This window comes from Cicer arietinum, chromosome 3 (assembly GCF_000331145.2).
Source record: "Cicer arietinum cultivar CDC Frontier isolate Library 1 chromosome 3, Cicar.CDCFrontier_v2.0, whole genome shotgun sequence".
NCBI lineage: Eukaryota > Viridiplantae > Streptophyta > Magnoliopsida > Fabales > Fabaceae > Cicer > Cicer arietinum.
The window spans coordinates 43991424-44015661 of record NC_021162.2 but is presented as its reverse complement, the minus strand read 5'-3'; the positions used below and the strand labels follow the sequence as shown (position 1 = coordinate 44015661).

Here is a 24238-nt window from a genome sequence, read left to right as displayed (position 1 = left end):
ATCTTTGATCAAGGAATGACCACCATCCCTTCTCATGATCAAAACATCACCGATACCGTCGACCGCTAATGTCGTGTCATCTGCGAATTTCACTCTACTTCGCGTGGCTTGATTGATCTTCACGAACCAATCCTTTCTTCCTGTCATATGTGTCGAACAACCTGAGTTCAAGTACCACTCATTTCTCCCTTGGGCTCCATCTCGAACCGTTACCATTGTGCTTTTCTCCGAATACGTTCTTGAAGAATTTTCTGCACTACCATAGTTGTTGTCCAACAACTCTTTAATGCCATAGTTCTCTTCCGTGATCATTACAAGAACCGTGTTATCATAATCCACGTCTTGCATAGCAACCTTAGCCTCATCCAAATGATTCTCCCTTGGTTTCGCTCTACACTCTCTTGCGAAATGCCCAAGCTTTTTACAATTGTAACACTTCTTGGTACTTTTGTCGAACGGCCTGTAGTTGTCTTGACCACCACCTTTGGAACTGCCCTCACATTTCCTTGAATTTTGTGACTCTTTTCCATCAAAATTCTGGAAATTCTTCTTTCCTCTAGAAGGTCATTTCCCTTTCGATTTCTTATTCTTCTCGTTGAAACGGGCTTGCAAAGCAACTTCCGCTTTGGCTTTATTGTTTCCTCTTTCGTCCATCCTTTGTTCATGAGCTTCCACTGAACTTTGAAGTTCATCTTTCGTCATCGTCTTGAGATCCTTCGATTCCTCAATCGCCACCACAATATTATCGAATCTTGGTGTTAAAGAACGCAATACCTTCGACACAAAATTCTGTTTGGAAAGGGCTTCACCACACGACTTCATTTGATTCCCCAAGCGTGTCACACGCGTCACGTAATCGTTAATCATTTCCTTGTCTTCCATTTGAAGTAACTCAAACTACCGCTTATGAGTTTGTAACCTCACCACCTTCGCCTTATCCGCACCAGCATATGCTTTCTCAAGAATACCCCAAGCTGTTTTCGCCGAGTCGCAATCGCCAACCTTTTCGAAGTTGTCACTATCGACGCAAGAGTGGATCAAGAAAAGGGCCTTGTAATCTTTCTTCTTATCTTCCTTGAATTTCGCTTCATGATCTGCTGTAGCCTCTTTACCAAGAGGAGCAATACCATCGATAATCATATCAAGAACATCTTGATATCCAAACAAAACCTTCATTTGTTTGTGGCATTTGTCATAATTCTTTGAATCAAGAATCAGAAGGTTGGTAGGGATTTTGTCATTGGAAACGGACATGATTGCAGCGGAATTGGATCTAAACCAAAGCTCTTGATGCCAGATGTTGGAACACTATCAAGAATGGAGGGTGAATCAATGGTGAAAATTGATAATTGAGTATTGTGGTGTTTTTGAAAATGATGGAGAAAAGAGAGATTTTGGAAGAGAGTTAATTTTCTGATTTTCAATATTGTATCAAAATGGCATTAGTCTCTAAAACATTACACACAAAGTTATTTATATGGGTACAATGTGGAACCAAATCAATTGGCCCAAAAAATTTGAATTATTTATTACTTCCAATACCTTAGTGGTCTATTTAGAGGTGACTAAGTTATACTCTAGATGTCCATCTATATTCTTCATGAAATTTTCTAATTCAAATATAGTAATTATTTATTCTATGAGCTACTCATATCATACATTAACAATTAATACATATATTCATGTTATTTGTGTGTCTAATACTACCCGTAGAAGTCCCATGTAGTGTGGTGAATTATAGGCATTGCAAATACTTTAAAAAATTTAAACAAGGAAAAATGACCCCATTTTATAAATTAGTAAGAATAATTTATCACTTAAATCTTTAATGCCTGACTAAAATGATCAAACAATAAACATAAATGTAGTTGAATATCGTAGAAGACTTTATTTAAAAGATAGAAGGTAACAATAACAAGTAGTGAAGTTTGGAGCAAGAAATAATTTGTATTGTTTTCAAATAATTTACTTACAAATGAGTTTTGGTGGCATATTTATAGGTGTGGTAGCTCTACTCTATAGATGCTTCCTTCTAGATTTTGATGGCATGCCATGCTTGTGGTAGCATTGATGAGGATACAACTTTTGATTTCTCAAATTTTTTTAGACTTTTATCGCACACTCTTTGCTTCAAACTTCTTTTATTTGACAAATTACAACTTCCTTTATTCTCTGTTTGTTTCTTTTTATATATTTATTGTGTTATTTTATTATTATTGACAAAATTATAATTTTAATCATTTATTTTATACAATTGTAACTATTTAATCTTTTATATTTTTTTTTCAAATTAGCCTCTTTATGTTTTAAAACATGCAGATATTAGTTCTATTTTTTTTTTAAATGTTGATGTTTCAAGCCACATCAAATTGTTTTAATAAATTTTTGAAAAAAATCTTTTGAAATAAAAATTAATCAGACTATCATTTCCATCATCACATTCATAATAATCTTCATCATCTTGTTCATAAAAACCAGAAACAATTAAACTCTACCAATATTGAGTCCTACTACTCAACCTATGTCTTCGTTTTTCTCAATTTATCTCTTGTTATGTATGTCCCTAAGGGCATTCTCTAGAATAGTGATAGTGTTTCAACAATTGTACTGACGTTGCAGGTAATAATTAAAACAATATTATTGAGTGTTGAATTGAAGGATTGCACTATAATATCAAATTATGTTTAATTAGTAAAATTGAACAAAAAATTTCCAAATTGATTGAAATAATATTTGAAACTAACACATGTAATAGAATATAATTTTTCTAATAAGTAAAATTCCAGGAATGAACTCCACTTCCAATTCAACCTTGATTTCTAATTTGATCGTAGTTATTAGATTCCTTTATTATTCTTGCCCTAATTCTTTAGTGACAGAACATTTAATTTCAAAGTAACCCATAGTTCCTTAGTAGATTTAAGATTAGAATTAAACATTACAGTACATGAATTCTCTTTTTAAACTATTGTCTCTGCAAATAACTCAATTGGTTTTATGACCTACATATATCCCTAGATTACAATATCATAAATTTCTCATCTCAAGCATTCGTAAAGTCTACTTCCTTTTCAAAATAGGAATCGTAGAATAGTTTAAAATTGATCAAACAATAAAATAACTAAGCACAAAGATGAGAAAAATAATTCAATAAACTCATTCATATAACTAGAAATCAAATCAGACAAATAAGGGTTGCATCTTGTTTCACTCATCCCTAACAAATAAGTTTACTTACTCATGACAAAGATACAAAAGATAAAGATTAAAGAAGAATTACGAGAAAGATTTATGAATGAATCTTGATAAAACTCTTTCAATGGTGTTATAACCAACCTCCTCTGAGTTTTTATGCAAGGGCACAAGTCTACAAACTTCAAAATAGCCAGAAAGGTATCTAGGAAGTGAGAAAAACACACTTTTAATGCATTATGCACCACGTCATGCGCCCAGGACATGCCAGGGGCGCTCTAGCACTCCAGGACATAAGCAGAATGTCAAAATACTATAGAAATACACCACAAGTGCAAGCATTTGCGCTCCAACGCACAACATATATTGTCTGACATTTAATGCATATTTATCCTCATTTGAGTCTGAATTTTTTTCTGGTGTTTTCATGAAATTTGTAGCTATGGATCGTAGCTTTCGCTTTCATTTGATTTGACTCCAATTAGACATCTACAACTCCACATATGGTTGAAATACTTCACATATGTCATGTTGATTTGTCACAAAAAATCCAGCACTTCACTAAAACAACGAAGCAACGCAAAACTACAATTTTTTTTTACTTAATCAATGAAATAAGAACATAAATATTTCATTAAATTCAATAACTAAAATCGACGAACTATATCAAATAACTCCTTAAATTAACGAATGATTAAAGATAAATAAGACTAAAAACCATGAAAAATATGCATATGATGAAGAACGATCAAATAGTGACCAACTTGGTCATAATGGAAACAAGAATCCTCAATCCATCATAGGAAATCTCTAATTCCATGCAAGTCCACTGCAAATATGGCACCTTATTTCCATAATTCTCAGTCATTTAGTCACTGTTGTTGGGTATGGCCTATTACATGTTCTTGTTATATGTTGTTGGGATCAACCCCTTCCACCATTCATAGATCTTCACCTAATCCTCTCACACCTTTAACTAAGTTAAAATAAAATCTCTAAAATTTATCCCATAGCACCAATTCAACCTACACAGAAAAAATGTGTAGGATTTGTTTTCTTCCAAAATTATCTTGGTACAGTTATCCTATAATCGGCAAAAACACACTTTTTTCACATGAAATTCATTTTCCATAATATAAACATTATTAAAGCTCTCAACTTTTTTATATTACAAAGTCCTAGAATTTCAAAGTTTTCAAAACAATTCCCCTTTTTAGTAAATTTTTGTTATGGTTTGTTTTTTTATAAACAACTGCAAAGTTTGATCTACTACGACTCTAAAGATAAGGTTTTTAAATCGAACATCTATCTTATGAAATAAAAATGCCTTCAAACTCATATGTATACACTTTTTTTCAAATCCCTAAACTTTTTGAAATGATTTATTTCCTCCATGACTATGAAAATTTTGAGTTCTTTTTCGAATCAACACACAATTTCACGCAAACTTAAACATGTTTTTTAACAATAAAGATTCAATAACACTTATCCCCGCCTTTCAGAGGTGCCACAATTTTGTAACTACTCTCAATGAAGAATTTTTCTAAAATCTTCAACAACAACACAACAATAACATACATAAGAACATTAAACCCTAAAATTTGTTCAACTCTAGATTTTTGAACTCAATCTTATTCTCACAAAGCTCATGACAAGAATCCACTCTCATGGGTTTAAACATCTTTTCGAGATAAGAAAAATTTAACTGCAACTCTTCCAAAAAAAAAAAAAGAACCAAATATGCCAAAACAAGTTTTAAAAATAGGGAAAAGTTGATCCTTTACAAATATTTAATCCTTAATTAGGACATTAAATCAAGAGATTCCATGTAAGAAAAATTGAAAATCCTACAACCAACCATCAATGGCATTCACAACCATAAGAAAAAAGGATGATGAGTTTTTTTAACTCACAATAAGTACCAAATGTAAATATATATACTTCAATATAAAAATTGATTAACCATTAAAACTCACTAAATTGATTAACCATTAAAACTCACTATTTAGTGGTCAATATGTTATGAAAGTTGGTTGCTGAATGGTCTCAAGTTTAATCATCTTCACTATAAATAACATTTGGTCCCTAAGCTTGGTTTTATCTCTTCATTCACAAAAATGTACCATCTATATTTAGAGAAAGTAAGAGTTTGAAAAAATCAAAGGGAGTCTACACACATTATTGCAACAATGGATCGAGGTAAATAGTGATTCCTATTTTTCACACATGGTATATTGATTTGGTTTGTTATTTTGTTATCAAGAATGCACGATCAGATGATAGTGATCTAACATTGGTTGAGAAATTGTGTAACAAAATCTCAAGTCAAAATTGAGACATATTTATCATAAATGCATGTATTACCAATTTAAATATATCATAATATAAATCATGGACCATAAAAATTACCTTTGGGCTAAATTTTTAATTTAATAAGATTTATTTAAATTTTATGATGGATTTATGAATTTATATATATACAATTTCATACCTTATGAATATAAAATAATTTGACTTTCTATTCAAACTATACTTTATGATGACACCATCAAATTATGTGTCAATTCATAATCTTTATGGCCAAGTTATTAAAATAATTTGACATTTTATCTTAATAAAAAAATTGACATTCTATCCCAATTAATCTCACAAATATAATGAAAATTCTAGTAGCATAAATATGACTATACAACGTATAATTAATTGCAATATTTCGTCTAATTATTTATGCGATCTTAAAATTTTTAGTAATAATTTTAACTAATTAAGGGTGTTGTAACTAATCCTAAACTAATTAAAATTATAAAGACCATTAGACATAAAAAACTAAATTATATGAGCAGAAAAGTTATTCATGCTTAAAACAACTATAAAAGCATAAAGATATAAAAAAAAAAGTTATAAACCGAATATAACTCAACATTCGCTTGTAACAAAAGAATCAATCTGAGTTTAAATACCATAATTTTCATTTTCTTGCATTTTTTCAGATAAACACAAATATATAACATTTAGTTAATACAACGCTAACGTCCGTCTCATTTTAGGCATATTTTTTTAGAGTTTTAAAACAGAAAGAAAAAAAAACAATGGGTTCAAGATTTCCAATGGTATTTTGAAATAAAATGTACCAAAACTCAAAAATCTAAAATAAATTATAGAGATGCCAAAAATGAAAAATCCAAAATGTAACAAGGTAGAGGCATTAGGTAGACTCTGATACCAAATTTTATATCATTATCAATTAATCATACTTTCTTAATAACAAAATAACAAACAAAATCAATTAACCAAATGCAGAAAATAGGAACCATCATTTACCTATGGCCATTGTTACAATAATGTGTGTAGACTGCCTTTGGTTATTCTAAACTCTTACGTTGTCCAAATATAGATAGTATATTTTTGTGAGTGAAGGGATGAGACCAAGCTTATGGATCAAATGCTATTTATAAGCTTGATTATCAATCCATTAGGTGTTTATATTAACATCACTTATATTAGATTCATAAAAAATAAATGAAAATAAATTACATTTCTTATGAAGGCATTCTTGGAACTTGGAGAATTGCTTCCTCATGTATCCTCCGTTTTTGAAAAAAAAACAAAACAAAACATTTTGTCTCTTTCTTTATATCACCCTGATGTGTTATTTTGTATTTCCCTTTATGATTAACTTGAGACTTATCGGTTTTGATAGCTTTGATCTTCCCAGGAATGGTTGTCAGCAATGCACTATCACCCTACTTCATCACAAGTCTTTAAGGCAGAAGTTGAAAACAAATGTGGAAAGAAAATAAAAATATTGAGACAGGATCGAGGTGGTGAATACTATGGTGGATACACTGCAAAGTTTCTTGAAATTCACATTATTAGTGGGAGCGATCAAATCAGGAACTTAGTTTTTTGTGCATGATCATACAAAGTCTCAAACTTCCACTTTAGGCGATAGATTGGTTGTTGTTCATAACATCCCTCGATATCAAATGGATTTTGATCCACCAATCATTGAGATTCCATAAAATATTGATAATCTAGTAGATCAAATTGGTCATCAAATATCTAAAAATGATGATCAATTAGTTGAACAATATGATCCACAAGGAAATTCAAATCCAACATTGAGAAGATCCATTAGACCAAGAAAGTTAGCTATACATGATGATTACATTGTGTATCTGCAAGAATTTGATTATAATGTTGAAGTTGAGAATGATCCTAAAACCTTTGCATAAGCCATTAGTTGAAAAAGTCAAACTTGCATGATTGATGAGATGAATTCCATGAAAAAAAAAATCATGTTTATGATCTTGTAGAGTTACCTAATGGGACAAAGGCCATTGGTTGTAAATGAATCTTTAAGACTAAGAAAGATTCATTTGGTAACATTGAGAGATACAAGGTCTGTCTCATTGATAAGGGATTTACTCAAAAAGAGGGAATTAATTACACATAAACTGTATCTTTTGTATCTAAGAAAGATTCTCTTTGTGTTATCTTGGCATTAGTTGAACATTTTGATCTTGAGTTGCACCAAATGATGTGAAACAACTTTTCTTAATGGTGATTTGGAGGAGAAGATTTTTATGAAACAATGTAAAGGTTCATCCTCTAGTGATGGTGAACATTTGGTTTGCAAACTTAAGAAACCCGTATATGATTTAAAACACGCCTCCCGTTAATGGTATCTTAAATTCCATGGAATAATATTTGCATTTGGATTTGTTGAAAATCCCATGGACCAATGGATATACTAGAAGGTCAATGGGTGTCAAATTTATTTTCTTGTTCTATATGTGGATGATATTTTGCTTACTTCAAATGATAAGGTTTTGATGCATGAGATAAACAATTTTTCTTTAAAGACTTTAATATGAAGGAATGGGAGAGACATCTTATGTCATTGGCATTAAGATCCATAGAGATAAATCTCGAGGTATTTTAGGTCTATCATAGAAAACCTATATCAATAAGGCTTTAGAGAGATTTCAGATGAAAAATTGTTTACCAAGTGTTGCTCCAATTGTGAAGGGTGATAAATTTGATTTGATCCAATGCCTTAAAAATGACTTTGAGAGGGAACAAATAAAGAATATTCCTAATGTTTCTATTATTGGAAGCCTTATGTATGCACTAGGCCCAATGTTGCATTTGTTGTTTGAATCTTAGGAAGATATAAGAGTAATCTAGGTTTTGACAATTTGAAAGCTACAAAGAAAGGAAGAAACCAAAGATTACATGATTATCTATAGGTATACGTACAATCTAGACCTAGTTGACTATTCAGATTCTGACTTTACTAGTTGTGTTGATTCTCACCAATCAACACTAGGATATATTTTTATGATGGTCGATGGAGCTATTATGTAAAGAAGTGTTAAGGAATCCTTGGTTACTACTTCTACTATGTAAGTCAAGTTTGTCTCATGTGTTTGATGCTACCTTTAATGATGTATGGCTTAAGAGTTTTCTTTTAGGGCTTATAATCATATATTATATTTCTAGGTCGTTGATAATTTTCTGCGACAATTCAACTTTATCTTTTTGGCTAAGAACAACAAAAGTAGAAGTTGAAGTAAACATATTGACATCAAATACTTAGCCATTAAAAAAGAGTTAAATACAAAGTAGTGGTCATTCAACACATTATCACTGATTTGATGATCGTTGATTCTTTGACTAAGGGCATACCACCATTGATATTCAGGGATCATGTAGAGAAAATGAGATTTGGTTTCTCTTTATGAATGTATACAAACAATTCATTAATAAAACTCTTATATTAAGTTGTTTTTTGATATTCGTACACAAGTTAATTTTTGAGAAATTATACTCCATTTAGACCAAGAATAAACATATGATTTATTCATTAATGTTTGGTTACCATATTATGTATATACTTGAGAAACTAAATATGTTGTGATATGTAGGTGATAATACTCAATATTATTGGAACTATCGTTATGATTCACACGTTTGTTTTATAAAAAAGTTATTCAATTATTCATTAAACCAATAGTTAGATCTTAATTATGGACCAAGTGAGAGAATGTAATAATATATTTAAATATTAAAATTAATTAACCATTAAAATTTATTAGTTAGTGGTTCATAGATTATGGAAGTTGGTTGGTGAGTGATCTCAAACTTAATGATTTTCAATGGCCAATATATGGGTGATAATGACTTTAAAATTCTTGATGGTAGAATCAAGCCTATAAATAACATTTGGTCCTTAAGCTTGCTTTCATCCCTTCATTCACAAAAATAAACCATATATATTTGAAGAAAGTAAGAGTTTGGAAGAATGAAAGGCAATCTACACACATTACTTTAACAATAGCTGAAGGTAAATAGTAGTTCCTATTTTTCGTATTTGATTTATTGGTTTAGTTTATTATTTTGTTATCAAGAACATATAATCAATTGATAATGATCTAACACCAAAACCTCCACTAGGTCAAGGTCAACAACTTTCCTTCTTGCTTCTTCCTCAAACTTCTAAATTTCTCCCTAAATCCAAGTTTAACTTACTAACTCAAGAGTTCCAAACACCAAAAAACAAGAAAAGAAAAAAGAAATGATTTTTGTATGGTGTGGACCTCACGGGGTTGAGTAAACTGTTTTCCTCATAATGAAACTTAACTCAAACTAATCAAATTAAACTCAACTTAAATCACTTAAACGTCAAATATTTTACTAACTTAGAGAAATATTTAGAAAATCACAATCGTAAATAAAAGTTATTTGGACACCAAAAATACAAATAATTTAATTCTTTTTAAAATACATATTATTCATTTCTTCTTTTACCTTTTTTCTTTTGAATTTGAAGGGACATACACTACCATTGTAAAATAGTTTTACACTGACACTCAACTCAAATAAAGTTATCTATTTTTTCACTCAAACCATAAAATTGGAGTGAAATAAAGTATGTGACATAATACATAAATCTATTGGATATTAGTGTAAAATTATTTTACAGTAACAATGCATACCATTTTTGTCTTTTCCTTTTTGTATTCAATTATTTTCTTTCAACTTCAATACTCATAATTAATCCAAGCATCCATGAGAATCATATAGATGTGAATTAAATGCTATGTGGAAACTTGGACCCATAAAAAGTGACTAAAACAACCTAAAAAGTTATCCCATTGAAGTTGTTCTTAATGACTACTCAGTCTGTTATAACACTACACGGAAATTGACGTCTAGTGAGAGACAAAGTTTGTCACTAAAAATCACATGTTATAGGTAAATATTAAGAATATTTTGAGTGACACCTAGAGCCACCACAACTTTAAGGGAGTGTCTTGCTATGTTTTGAGGCTTTTCATTACATGTTTTGAGCACTGTCACTACATGTTTTTTATTTCTACCTACTATGATGATTGTTACTAAAAACTAGATAAATATAAATAAATAATTGATTTCTTCCTACAGTATTGTATGTCACTACTAATTGTAATTCTAAATTATTAATACCAGTAAATTAAACTTAAATCTCTAATTTATTTTTATTAACTAATTTCATTGAGACTTACAATAAAATATAATTTTATGTTACTTATTCCATTAAATGCATGTTACTTGTATTCCTAGCATTTTAATTATAGCACTAACTTGAATATCATATTCTTGTGGCAATATTGAAATGAAATTATGAGTATTAGAAGCTTATGAATAGAAATTGAATCAACAAATATTTCTCCACTAATTGAATCTTAAAATCTTTGCGTAAGTGATACATTAGTTATTTACCAGAACCACTTCTTCTAATTAATGTCAATATTTTAGCTGATGAAACTTTTAGGAAAAAATCATTTAGGAACACACTGGATAGTCTTGATGGATACACAAATTCAATATTCTTAAATTCAAATTCTCCTAACACTTTCTCTAAAATATATCCTTCATTGTTTTCAAAATCTATTTTTGGAACTATATTTATCATTTTCATTATTCTTTTTCATGCAACACTTGTTTATGAGAAATATTTCATATTGGGTAAACCAACTCCTAAAGCCCTATCGCAATAAAAATAATAATTAATTAACAAAAATCATAAATAAAAAATAAGACACCACTTAAACACAAGATTTCAAAATCACGATTGAGTCAAAATCTTTGATATTTTTGAGAATCGCAATCAAATATGGTTGACGGAGTCTTATTTCTAGTAATTGAGACTTAAAGATCATGATGACACAATCATAGCTGTGATCACATACCATTTTTAAAACCATGCTTAAACCTCAAACTCAAAAAAATATGAAATATCTAAGCTAACAATACAAGAAAAAGTCAAATTATTAAAAAAAGTTAGAAATGGAAAAATTACTAGAAAAAGTTATAAACATCAACTTTGGGGAAAACAATATATTATTCTTTATTATACTTCACTATCTCCATTCAATTGTTCAATAAAACCACATAAAAATCAGAATATGTTTGTGACATGATAAAACTCTTTCAATTCCAAATCTATTTTCCAAGAATTAGCTAGTATTGTCAAATTTCAAGTGTAGTTGGCATAATGTTAACATTTATTAGTTATAGATTCAACAATCAATGAGTGTGAAATATGTACATAAATCATACATGTTCAGGTACAACTTGTAAGACCATATTAATTTCTGTATCTTCGTAAAACCGTACTTGGAGAACGGAAACAAGATTTCTAAGCAAATTCTCTAATGTTTTACCTCTATGGCTATCGTGAGAGTGAGAGCTAGAAATTGTCGGAGAATCTTGCCAAGACAATGCACGAGTGCTCTTTTTTCAGGCCCTTTAACTCTTAAGTAGATATCATTCTTTTAGTTTGTAGAATCTTGAGTGGTTTGAGGATTATTTGAGCTTTCTTCCTCCTCTACCACATGCTTCGTTAGTTCTTCCTACATTTAACACAAAGTGTGATAGTCAATTACAACATTTAACAACATGAAGCTTGCATTGTTTAATTGGCAGATTAGGAATAAAAAAAAGAAAAATCATTGTCTTAAAATTTGCATTAACTTGGAAACAACATAAGTTAACCTAAAGGGAGAGAGAATATTATGAAATTATCATTCATGCATGTTTGTCACAATAAGACTTTTGTTATTATACATCAAAAGAAAGTTATGTAACATATTCAAATTTTCTATTAAGTTTTGCAAACTTGATACCATTTTATATTCTCGTATTGATGAAGTAACTTTCACCTTGTATAAAAAAAGATCAATTAATAATACATTTTATGTAGAATCAAAGTATAATTAAATGTTGTGATTCACTATCACAATTGTCTTTATTATATACTTCATGAAATTTAATAACATGAGCTAGAATATAAAATTAGGCACACAATCTATTTGTGAGTTGTGACAGTATGATTATGAGAATGAGTTATTTCAAATTTATCATCAAAGTTTAAATTTCTTAAAATTACATCAGCTGCCTTTTCAGTAACAATGCTTCCATCTTTTTGAGTTTTGAATATCAATGTAAATTTGTGTTTGTGATGATTGTTTTCCTCTAGCTTTTGTTGTCTAACATTAGTAACAAGAATGTCGACCATCATATTTTTATTGAGAAATTAATTAAAAAACATTGAAAGAGACAAACCATCTCATGAATTAGTCTTGGAAGATTCTTGGTTCCTATGCAATGTATGTCCTCATATTTTGTGCGATTATTTTTCTTCATGCTACTTATTTTGTATATCCAATGAATAAGTAAAGTCAACAATCAAAACAAGCATATGCTAAGTAATTATTAGATGAACAAAATATTAATGACATTATACATATACTTGTCTATTATTGGAATACCATTGATGTACTAAAGCACCATACTAAGAAGGATCAATCCTTGTGTCCGAGATGTAGGCAACCATTTCCGCTTCTGCCTTAATATTGTCATATCTTCTTAGTTTGCACAGTGAATTCAGGAACAAACCGAAACTTTGTCTATCATTATTGCAAAAAAAAAAAAAGATTATAAAACCTGAAATGAAATAGAACTTTTAAAAACTTATACAACACCTTAAGTTCAATCATATCAGTAATATAGGACTCAAACATCTTACTCCATCTAACATAATTGATTGAAGCACATTGAGACCTCCTTATCAAACTTCCTATTGCATTTAATAGAGTTTTTCCTTCCCATTCAATAGGATTTCCAATAGAATCTACATCCACCAACATAAATTGTTCGTCTGGCATGTCCCACACATCTAGCATGTGTGTGTAACCTCTTGTTCTCTTTTTACCTAAATCAAATATTCTTATTAGCAAACCACAAAACACTCAATATCAATTGTCTTAGAACAATACAACCACACTAAGTCTAGCGAAATTGCAAGAGCACTAATATAAACAAAAATAATTTACCTTCAGCTTCAATATGACTTCCTTCTTCAGACATAGAGTGATTATTTTGGTTGAGTTCATTAGAGCTATCAACTTTGATTGGTCATCATGTTGTGATTGGTCATCATTTTAAGTAGTATTAAACTTTCTTTTGGGCTTCCCCATGGTACTTTCTACATATGCCAATGCCAAATTAGTTTTTAATTGTTGTAAAAAAAAATAAACAATGACAATGATAATCTACCTCAAATTAAACACATAAAAATGGTAGTGTGCATAAATAATTACACACCTTTGTAACTTCAACAAATTAAAAGTCAAATAAATTGATTGATAAATAATTTGCTCTATATATTAGAAGAAGTCTCCCTCACTCTCATCCTCTATATCATCACCACCCTCAATATTTTGGGGAATGTTCTCCATGAATATTGTACTTTAATGATATCATGATTATCATCAACTTCCAGTCTAATCAAGTCATTGTCATTTATATCTTGCAAGACTTGTTCATTCCCTTGATCTACATCATTGGACAACTCATCACCCAAATCATAATGAACATGACCTGCAACATTTGCCTCATATGCCTAATAAATTAACAAATGTACCATTATAGTGAAAAAAGATGGAGGGATAATCTTTTCTACCTGACACAATGTTTTGACAATTCGATTCTCCAAGTGCTCCAAATTATGCTCATTAAGAATCTTGCCACACAATTCTTTGAAGAAATGACAAAGATCATATTTAGCTAAACCCACTTTGTCGAGCAAACAACCTTTTACAGTTATAGGAAGAAACTCTTGCCTTAAAAGGTGACAATCATAACTTTTGAGACCAAATATCTTGTGTTGCTTCACTTGCCCAAATCTAGATATATTAGAAAAATATTCATCTGGGGTTTTTATGTTTTTGAGCACTTTCAAAAATATTTCTTTCTCATTCGATGTCATTTGGTGCTCTAGGAAAATATTTTTTACCTTTACTTGGATGCATCGTTGGATGTAGTTGACTTCTTATGTTCATGTTTACAAGGTCATAATGTGCCTTATTGTTATCCTTTATTTTTCATCTAAAGGAAACAATGTTCCAATAATGTTATCACAAACATTTTTTCAATGTGCATTACATCAAGATTATGACGAAGAACATTATGTTGGCAATAAGGCAATGTAAACAAAATGCTTTTCTTTTTCCATGGTGACACATTCCCTATTCCATGATCTTCCAATTGTCTCAAGACACTTGCACTATTAGGTAGCTCCGATGGTGGTCTAAACTCTTGGGTTCCATCAAATTCTCCTCTATTGTATCTCCACTTACTGTTAGGCTTTAACCAACAATTGTGACACATGTAGCAAAACTTTCGACTATAACGCAACCGCTACACAATTTCTAAACCACAACATGGACAAATGTATCGACCTTTAGTGCTCCAGCCAGACAAATTTGCATATGCCAGAAAATCATTGATAGTTCACATGATATCAGCACACATTTCAAATGACTCTTTTTTGCATGCATCAAATGTTTATACCCGAACTTCCCATAATTCTTTTAGTTCATCCACAAGTGGTTTCTTATAGACATCAAGTTTATTTCCTAGATCTTTTGGACCGGAAATAAACATTGAAAGTATAAAACTAGGTTGATTTATACACATCTATGGAAGAAATATATAAGGAATCAAAACAACAAGCCAAGTGCTATAAGAAATTGACATGGTTCTGAAAGAGTTAAAACAATCATAACCTAAACTTAGTTGAACATTACGAGGGTCACACGAAAAATTAGGATGTTAACGATCAAAATCTTTCCAAGCAAAAGAATCAGTTGCATGTCTCATGAGCCCATCTTTTGTTCTACCATCCTCGTGCCATGTCATAGAAGAAGCTATTTTTGATGATAGAAAGAGTCTTTGTAGCATAGGTTTAAGAGGAAACCAACGAAGAAAGTTTGTAGGGATTTTTTTTCTACCTTCACTATCATTAAAGTTTTAGTATTCGTCATGGCATACCAAATTTTGAGCAAATTTGAGCATTAGCAAAATCTCTCCAATATAATATGCAATCATTGGGACAAACATGAAATTTTTTATATGAGAGACCTAATCCATAAACAACCTTTTTTTGTATCATGAAAAGATTTCGACAATGTATTTTCTTCAAGGAATGCATTCCTTAATAGCTCTAACAACATTGAAAAGTTTTTGTCAGTCCACCCGTTTAGACACTTTAAGTGATACAAATGGACAATAAATGATAGCTTTGTGAACTTCTTGCAACTAGGATAGAGATTTTGTTCTACCTCATTTAACAACTCATAAAACTTATCCAAATTACTATCCTCTTCATCTATAAATGCTTTGGGATCCTCGTCCTCCACATTTAAATTTGCATCATCACTCTCATTAGTTGGATGCATTCCAAAGATATCATGAATCAATGTATCTATGTTATGGTGAAACTCTCCTTCTACTTGAGATACACTTTGAGAACTAGACGAGATAACTTTGTCACCATGGAACATCCACCCAAAATGGACTAGGTGCTTTTAGAGAAGTAACATACTATTTTAGAAACCCAAAATGAAATAGGTGCTCATAAATATCCACCCGAGAGCACTGCTTGCAATTGACACAATTGGTGCAAGGACAAATTTTTTTCTTCCATTGTTTGATTTTGGATTTGCAAAATCAAGAAAATTAATAACTCCTCTGATGTACTTCCTTTTATTAAGAGAGTTGTTAGGGTTGTAGGATATCCAACTCTTATCCTTTCAATTCAATATGATAAACTGAAAAAATTGAATGAAATAACACAAAAAAGTTAATAAATATAGCTTAAATATAAAAAAAGGAAAAGAAGAATATATACTAACATATAATAAATATAACTTAAAATATAAATAAAGGAAAAGAACAATACAATAAATCAAAGCACGTATCGCTATTTCACCCTAGTCTCACAAGAATGAGTCATTTAAACTAATTCACTCTATTTCAATAAGATTAACTTAACTCTTCAAAAGGAAACTAATTTCTAGAAGGCGATTTAGAATATTCTTCAGTGTACACTCGAGCTTGGCCTAATGCTGCTAAGAGAGTTTGCTCAGCATATCCAATTCACAACTTTGTCTAGAAAACAAATCCAATTAAATATTCAAACTTGTTTAACTTTTACCTCTTGTGAGGGCAATATGAAATGAGTATGTAATTAATTCAAGACTTAATTGTAGTTTTAGTCCCTCTATTTATACTGATTTACGAAATTGATCCTCCTATTTTAAAAGTTAACAATTTTGATCTCTCAATATGATTTTTTAACTAAAAATTAATGACGTAAAATATTTTAAATAATGTGACATATGATACAATGATGTGTAGTGATTAACACCCATGAAATTGAAAAAAAATGCCGTGAAAACTTAAATTTCAACTTCATAAATTTTTTATATGTTTAATTTTATTAATTACATATGAATAATTAATGCATCTAGATTGCTCTATATCATAGAATTGTATTTCATGTCATTTAAAATATATTAAATCATCATTTTTTAATTTAGTTCAAAAATCTGAAAGAGAGACTAAAACTGTCGATTTTTAAAATTAGAAGACCAATTCCGTAAATAAGTATAAATATAGTGACTAAAACTACAATTAAACCTTCATTTAAATCACTTCTTTTTTATACTTTGATTTTATGGTGAAAAAGTTTAGTGGGGTGAATGTTTCCTTCATTGACATCAACACATGACCTATCACAATAAGCCACTCAGTGATTCCTATATCATTCAAATCCATACATTTGTCTCCTAAACTTTCAATCATTTATAATAATAACTTAATAAGTTACTATTTTATATTCAACAAAACAGTTCATTTACTAGGAAGCTTCCACTTCCATTCTTCAATTAATTTACTATTTTAATCATACTAAACCCTTATCATGCTTATCCACATTAAAACATATAACAACTTGCCTTTCTACTCTTATTTATTATTCCACAACAACAATTAACTTTTGAGAAACCGTAACCTTACTTTAAGATAAGAGCAAATTCAATCCATGTGTTAGAAAAATAAAAAGTTACCTATGATAACGCTACTGTTAAAGTTTTTACCTACAACATAAAAGAAAATTATGTCAGAACAAAGAATTAGACAAGGATAGAAAAAGGATGGAAAAAAACTAGTGGGAAAGTCTCATGTTCTATTGTTCCATATATGAACTGGATTCTTAATCAAATAGTTGCAATGACATGTAGCTTTAAGATAAGAGCAAATTAAGTTACAAATGAGTAATGTACGATATATTACTTTCACCTTCGGAGAAAAAGAAGCATTTAAGGGAAATCGCAACAACGATATTTGTAACACCCCAAAATTTTCATATATATTATATATGTATCTTTTTAGTAATTGCTATTATTAAATTAATAATTATTCTATGTGTAAATAAATTAAATTAAATTTTATCACACTCTATTCTACCTAAATAGTTATAATCTTCATTTTTACTTAATTGTTTTGACGTGACAATTACATGGGGACTATTTATGATGTCATTATTTCATAAATGGACATTTTTTATTTGATTAGTTTCGATAATCATGAAATTGATGTGTTAGATATGTTTGTTTTATTTTGTTATGTGTGAGTGGTATTCTTGTCTTGCTTGATTTATTTTAGTTGATAAAATATTAGTTGAATTATTTAATTAAATTAGAATTTATATAAGTTATATTGTTTGTTAGTTTTAGTTGTGACCAAATAAGTATTCATTTTAGGAGATATTATAGAGTTAGTGAAACCAACTTTTATGTATAAGTGTTTTGAAAATATTTTTGGTCCATCCTATAAAAACAAAAATTAGTGACTTGACTCATTCTTTTACTCTCCTTTATGACAAGATTTTACGACAATTCATGGTGTTTCTTGGCATAATGTGCATTAATTCATTTTAAACACCTTTAATTTATTTTTTTAAAGGAAGATTATAAATTTAATTATAAGTTTTTTTGTGCAATTAAGAGAGGACACAAAAAGACTATTGTCCATTTTGTATCTCATGCATTCATCTCTTTTAAACTAAAATTATAATTTTATTATAATTGTCTACAAAAATAATCCTATGAATTTTTGGTTCCGTAACTATTAGATAAAAAAAAAAATTAATTAGTTGTTTCTAAAAGAAAATAAATATTTTTCAGTAATATTCGTATAAAAAATTTGGGGCGTTACAGTATTAGTCCACACAATAACAAAATACTAAGAAATCATCCTTTAAACCATGGTTTTAAATTTCGTTATAAAACTACAATGATAAAGATGTTAAAAGGTCTTCACAACATCGTCACGACTGCAATTATTGTCACTTGCTTAGGCTGTATTATACAATTTTCACAATATAAAAATTGCAATGAAACCACAAATACAACTGCACCGCAATTTAAAATCATACTTAAAATCAATAGTTTTAAATGAATGAAGAATCATCACCAAACATCAAACATCAAAATTAAAGCAAAAGAAAATCATTGTGACCGACGCACAAGTTATACTCATAGTCTGACAAGCCTACCAACCAACTTAACAATTAAGCGACTAAATAGTTCTCAATAATCATTTAAAAAATATATATATATAATTTTTCTCAAAATTTCGACAGAGTATCATCTGTAAATTCAACGTTTTCCAATTTATAAAATTCCTGTTTAAACTTTCAATTCAGTCATAATCCAAAGAGCCTAATCTAATATTCAATACATCTCCCAAAGAGATTTTCTAGACTCAAAACAATTGCAAAATACATCACGACTCAACAGACTTTACAAAAAAAGTCATCGATCAAAGATGCCTACCAAAAAAAAATTGATCGAGACTTCAATCTACTAACAGCTTGCTACTCAGCTGTCTGTGAATCTGAAAAAAAATAAACAACATGAAGGGGTAAGTCACAGACTTAGTGAGGAGACAACAACTACCACCAACTAAAAGACAAACACAAAAAAGACATGAATGATTATTTTAAAATCTTGTGGCAATTATATTAAACAATACTGTCTAAAATTTAGATAACTCCCAAGTAAAATATATACACAATAAAATCATTAAAGTTGAAATTTAGCCGTTTGGATAGATATATTTAAAAATCTAATTTGTAGAAAAGTGAAATCACAATGAACAACAACACAAAATTATAGAAAATCAAACAAGTAAAAGTATAAATATTTTAAAATCAATAGGCGACTTCATCTCATTGATAGTCATTTCCTCCTAATTAAGGGTGGCCTTTCCCTTAGGGATGACTCCATCTAATGGATAACCTTCTCCTAAAAATCCTGCAACGCATCATCACACATCAATTAGGGAGCTTACATCTCGTTGAATCGGTTCAAGACTCTTATGATAGAGATAATATTTCAATATTTACGACTTCAAATTTTTTCTTTTATCTTTATATTCCTTTAGTAAAGTTAGCCTTTGTAAAATCTCTTAAAAATCTTCTTGAAACTCCATTGAAGTTGTTCTAATTTTAGATTTTATTAAATCTTAAATCAAAACTGTATATGTGAATTTGTAAAAAAATAGTAAAAAACAAAACATAAAATAAGTGCAGTCCTTTTAGAATTGTTTCAAAGTTGATAATAACATTAATTATATTATTACTGAATATATCCGAATTGGTTTGAGATTATTTGTCTGAGAGGTAATAATTGATGCGTTTGTTTCAAAAAAAAAAATTATTCTTTTAAACCAAAAATCATTTTTTAGGGTTTGAATGGTGTTAGTTTCAGAGTTTTTTAAAATTATTTTGTTATAAAAATTATTTTTTTATTTAAGATATATATACATATGTACATCTACTTTGTATTTTGAATTATTTGTTATTTGAAATTATTTATTGTGTTATCTACTTTGTATAATTGTATAATATATTTTATTTTATTATTTTTATTTTGTCCAAAAAATGTCTTCTCCGTTGCAAAGAAGTGAACCAATTTCATATTCTCATACGACTAATAATGAGACGAGGGGTTCATTTTGTTTTATTTATAATTTTTTAAATATAGATTCATTTGTATTTTTATTTTCTTAGAAGGTTGTTGCATTGCAGAATTGTTATTTATTATTTTATTATATTTGATTAGTTTTATTAGTTTTCGTTGTAAATAAAGTCTAGTTTAGTCTATTTAAAAAAAATATAAAATATAACATTTAAATATTTTTATGTGAATAAGACTTTAAATTGACTTTCAAATCAAATTTTTAAACATGTTAAAACAGGAAAAAAAAAAAAAAAAAAAAGAACATATAATAGATTATATGAGACCTATTCTCTCCAATAGTTACTATCTCACATTAAACCCTTTCATCAAAACCTCGCTAAGCAAATACCAGTTTCCTACAAACCTATTAGCATGCTCTACAAGAATTGGCATCCCAGCGCCAACATCACATTGAACAAATCTAAGAATTGGGTCCAAAGGAAAAGGACCAATCAAAGAATATGAATTATTATTGTCCCCATAACTCTAGGCTTAGTTGTTTAGCCTAGACAGTCATACGGTTAGAGCAACGACCTATTCTGGCAATGTACATAAAGCCCAAAACCTCACATTCACATCCATAAGGTGCAATGATACCAATTAAAAATGATATTTTTAACAAGCAAGCCATTCAAGCAAGAATATCCATGTATGTTTAATATCATAGGTCTTGACCTTTTCCACAAAAAAAAATAAAAAAGGCTTGTACCATGCTACTCAAATTTGCGATAAGATTTAAAAGATAACACAGACCTAATAAGCGTCACTTGTAGAGTTGTAGTATAATTAATATGTGTATTTTATTTTTGTGTTGTGTATAACTATTTCTGAATTGACCACTATGTATAAATGTATTTAGTGTTAGTTTACTATATATATATATATATATTAATAATATTATTAAAATATAAAATTTGATATAAAATAAGATATAAATATAATATCATATAAATTACAGTAGGAGTTATATTTTATTTTTCATAAAATATTAAAATATAAGATTGTATTTGTGTTTATTCTACTTAATTTTATATTCCAACAATATTATTCATTTTGCTTTTGATTCATAACTTTTTATATTATTGAATATAACATTTTATATTTCAAGTAGATTAGTAATATTAATAATGACAGATTTAAAACATAAAATTATATATATAATAACTTATACCTTTTTCTATATGTTATCCTACCTATCTAGAAACCAGTCGAAATGATTCACATCACAAGAGTCTCGATTATTACAGTACACTTAACCACACCAGATCCTCACCCTCCTCTCCAAGCACTTGTGTGAAGAAGAAGGTACACGTGAAAACCAGACCAAACGAAGTATCAGTAAAAGTTTCAACCGCAATAACTGAATCAAATAGAAAAAGTTCAAATAGAAGATCCGAATGACGGATCCGGATCTTCAGGAATCGGGTTGGGAGGAACTGCGAAAGGAAGCGAGGAAGGTCGAGGGTGACATTGAAGTCAAGTTGTCTTCTTACGCTAAGCTCGGTGCTAGGTTCACGCATGGAGGTTCTTATTCTCTTTTAACGATTCTTTTAATTTCGTTCAATTTGCATAAAATATCGTGGGTTTGTGTTAATTTACTTGTCGATTGGAGGAACTTCATTTAGAAATGGAATCGGGGAGTGTTTTGATTTGTGAATTTTAGCTATCAATTCGATTCAGTTATGAAATTGGCGAAAAATGATTCTGTTTTTTTTTTTTTAATCACATTTCTTTGGCATGTCTATTTTGTTGCTTTGTTTGCTTTATTTTTTTGAGTGATACTTAGAATGAAGACTTGTTTGGCTAAACAGTTCATTTAACAGCTTATAGCATAATCACTATATATAAGCTATTTTTATAACACATTGTAATAAGAAGTCAAATGGTTTTTACATAAGCTATTAGCTGTTTGATAAGCTATCCTGGTTAACTTATGAAACTTAGCTGAAAACAGCTTATGAACATGTAACTAGCGGTAATCATAAACTCTTTTAAACAGTCTTACTAGTGCTTATGCCAGTATACAAGTTCAAATAAACCAATCCAAATATGCCCTTACTTTTAGTCTTTTTCTGTTGTGATTATGTTAGTTGCTAGCTATTGTTCTTGTCAGTTTAATTTTTTGGGGAAATCGATGATCAGTTTTTGTTGTTGACATGCTTAATCAAACAGACAATTAAGTTCTAGTACTATAATGATGATAATAACATTTTTCCTATTTGGATTATGTTTCATTCATTTATCTCCTTAAAATGTTTATCATTCACCAATGAGGGTTGAAGTATTCAAATTCGTTATGAGGGATTACTAATATTTACAAAGTAAGTTCATATTGAATTAGTTTATTTTGGGCTCAGAACAGACCATCAAAATAATATTGAGAGCATAGTTTTCAATTGTGGCATTGTTGCAAGTTCTCCCATAGATGTGTAGAACATTGCTTTTCATTTAATGTAGCTTCCATCATGGCCTGGAATTGTGTCAGATCATCGCTGCTACTCAATCCAGGTGACTGATATAGTGCCCATGATACGAATAAAAATAAGTTTGGGAATGTATATGTGAGAAGGAATAAATAGTTAGTTAGTTAGTTAGTTTTCTTTTGAGCTTAGCTGTCATTCTGTTAGAATAATACATTCATAAGCTTGTAACATGTTCTTCATTGCGAAATAATACATTCAATTCAGAAACACCTTGATTCTTAATCATCGCTGCTACTCAATCCAGGTGACTGATATAGTGCCCATGATACGAATAAAAATAAGTTTGGGAATGTATATGTGAGAAGGAATAAATAGTTAGTTAGTTAGTTAGTTTTCTTTTGAGCTTAGCTGTCATTCTGTTAGAATAATACATTCATAAGCTTGTAACATGTTCTTCATTGCGAAATAATACATTCAATTCAGAAACACCTTGATTCTTAATAGCATTCTTCTAGTCTATCCCTAATTCCTCTTCTCTGAGTTACCAGTTGTAACACTGGTATCAGAGACACCGATTCTGGTGTCCTGTGATCGGTTGTTTCTGCTGCGATTGCGTATGGTTTTGACGAGAAACATGGCTCGTTCTTCGGATGATTGGAATTTAGAGAGAGAAGAAATACGCACGAGGCTTGACCTAAATGAAGCGAGGACGAAGAAAACCGAAGAATTGCTTGCTGCAATCGCAAGCAAGTTAGGAGTGCGATCTGATGATGATCATGGCGATGGAGGCAGTGAGATCGGAGATCGCGAATGCATCAGGGAGAAAGGGCAAAATCGTTGGCGGAAATTGGAAATCCCAATTTTTTCCGGTGAGGACGCTTTTGGTTGGACACGCAAGCTAGATCGCTATTTTTCGTTGCAAATGGTCCAAGAAGAAGAGAAAATGCAGGCGATTCTGTTAGCATTGGAAGGCAGAGCTTTAAGCTGGTTTCAATGGTGGGAGAGGTGCAATCCAAATCCTTCATGGGATGCTTTCAAGGTGGTTGTCATAAGGAGATTTCAACCATCAATGATTCAAAATCCTTTTGAATTGTTGCTATCTTTGAAACAGGTTGGTACAGTGGAAGAGTATGTGGAGGAATTTGAGAAGTATGTTGGCGCTCTAAGAGAAATTGATCAAGAATTTGCTAAGGGCATTTTTCTGAA

The 24238-nt window shown here is 29.9% G+C and overlaps 2 protein-coding genes across 2 annotated transcripts in view; both read left to right on the top strand.

Annotated features, from left to right (window-relative positions):
- The first annotated feature begins 21819 nt into the window (after nt 1–21819).
- LOC101508319 (Golgi SNAP receptor complex member 1-2-like) overlaps nt 21820–24238 on the top strand; it is a 13009-nt gene continuing 10590 nt past the window's right edge. The window contains exon 1 of the mRNA XM_004514149.4: nt 21820–22133. Coding sequence (XP_004514206.1) covers nt 22007–22133 — 127 coding nt within the window. The 5' untranslated portion in view covers nt 21820–22006. The remainder of the gene's footprint in view (nt 22134–24238) is intronic.
- On the top strand, nt 23499–24230 carry LOC140919584 (uncharacterized; the record flags this gene model as incomplete). The annotated part of the gene is made up of 1 exon (XM_073365941.1): nt 23499–24230. A coding segment is annotated over exon 1 (582 nt), but the record flags the coding sequence as incomplete, so codon positions are not given.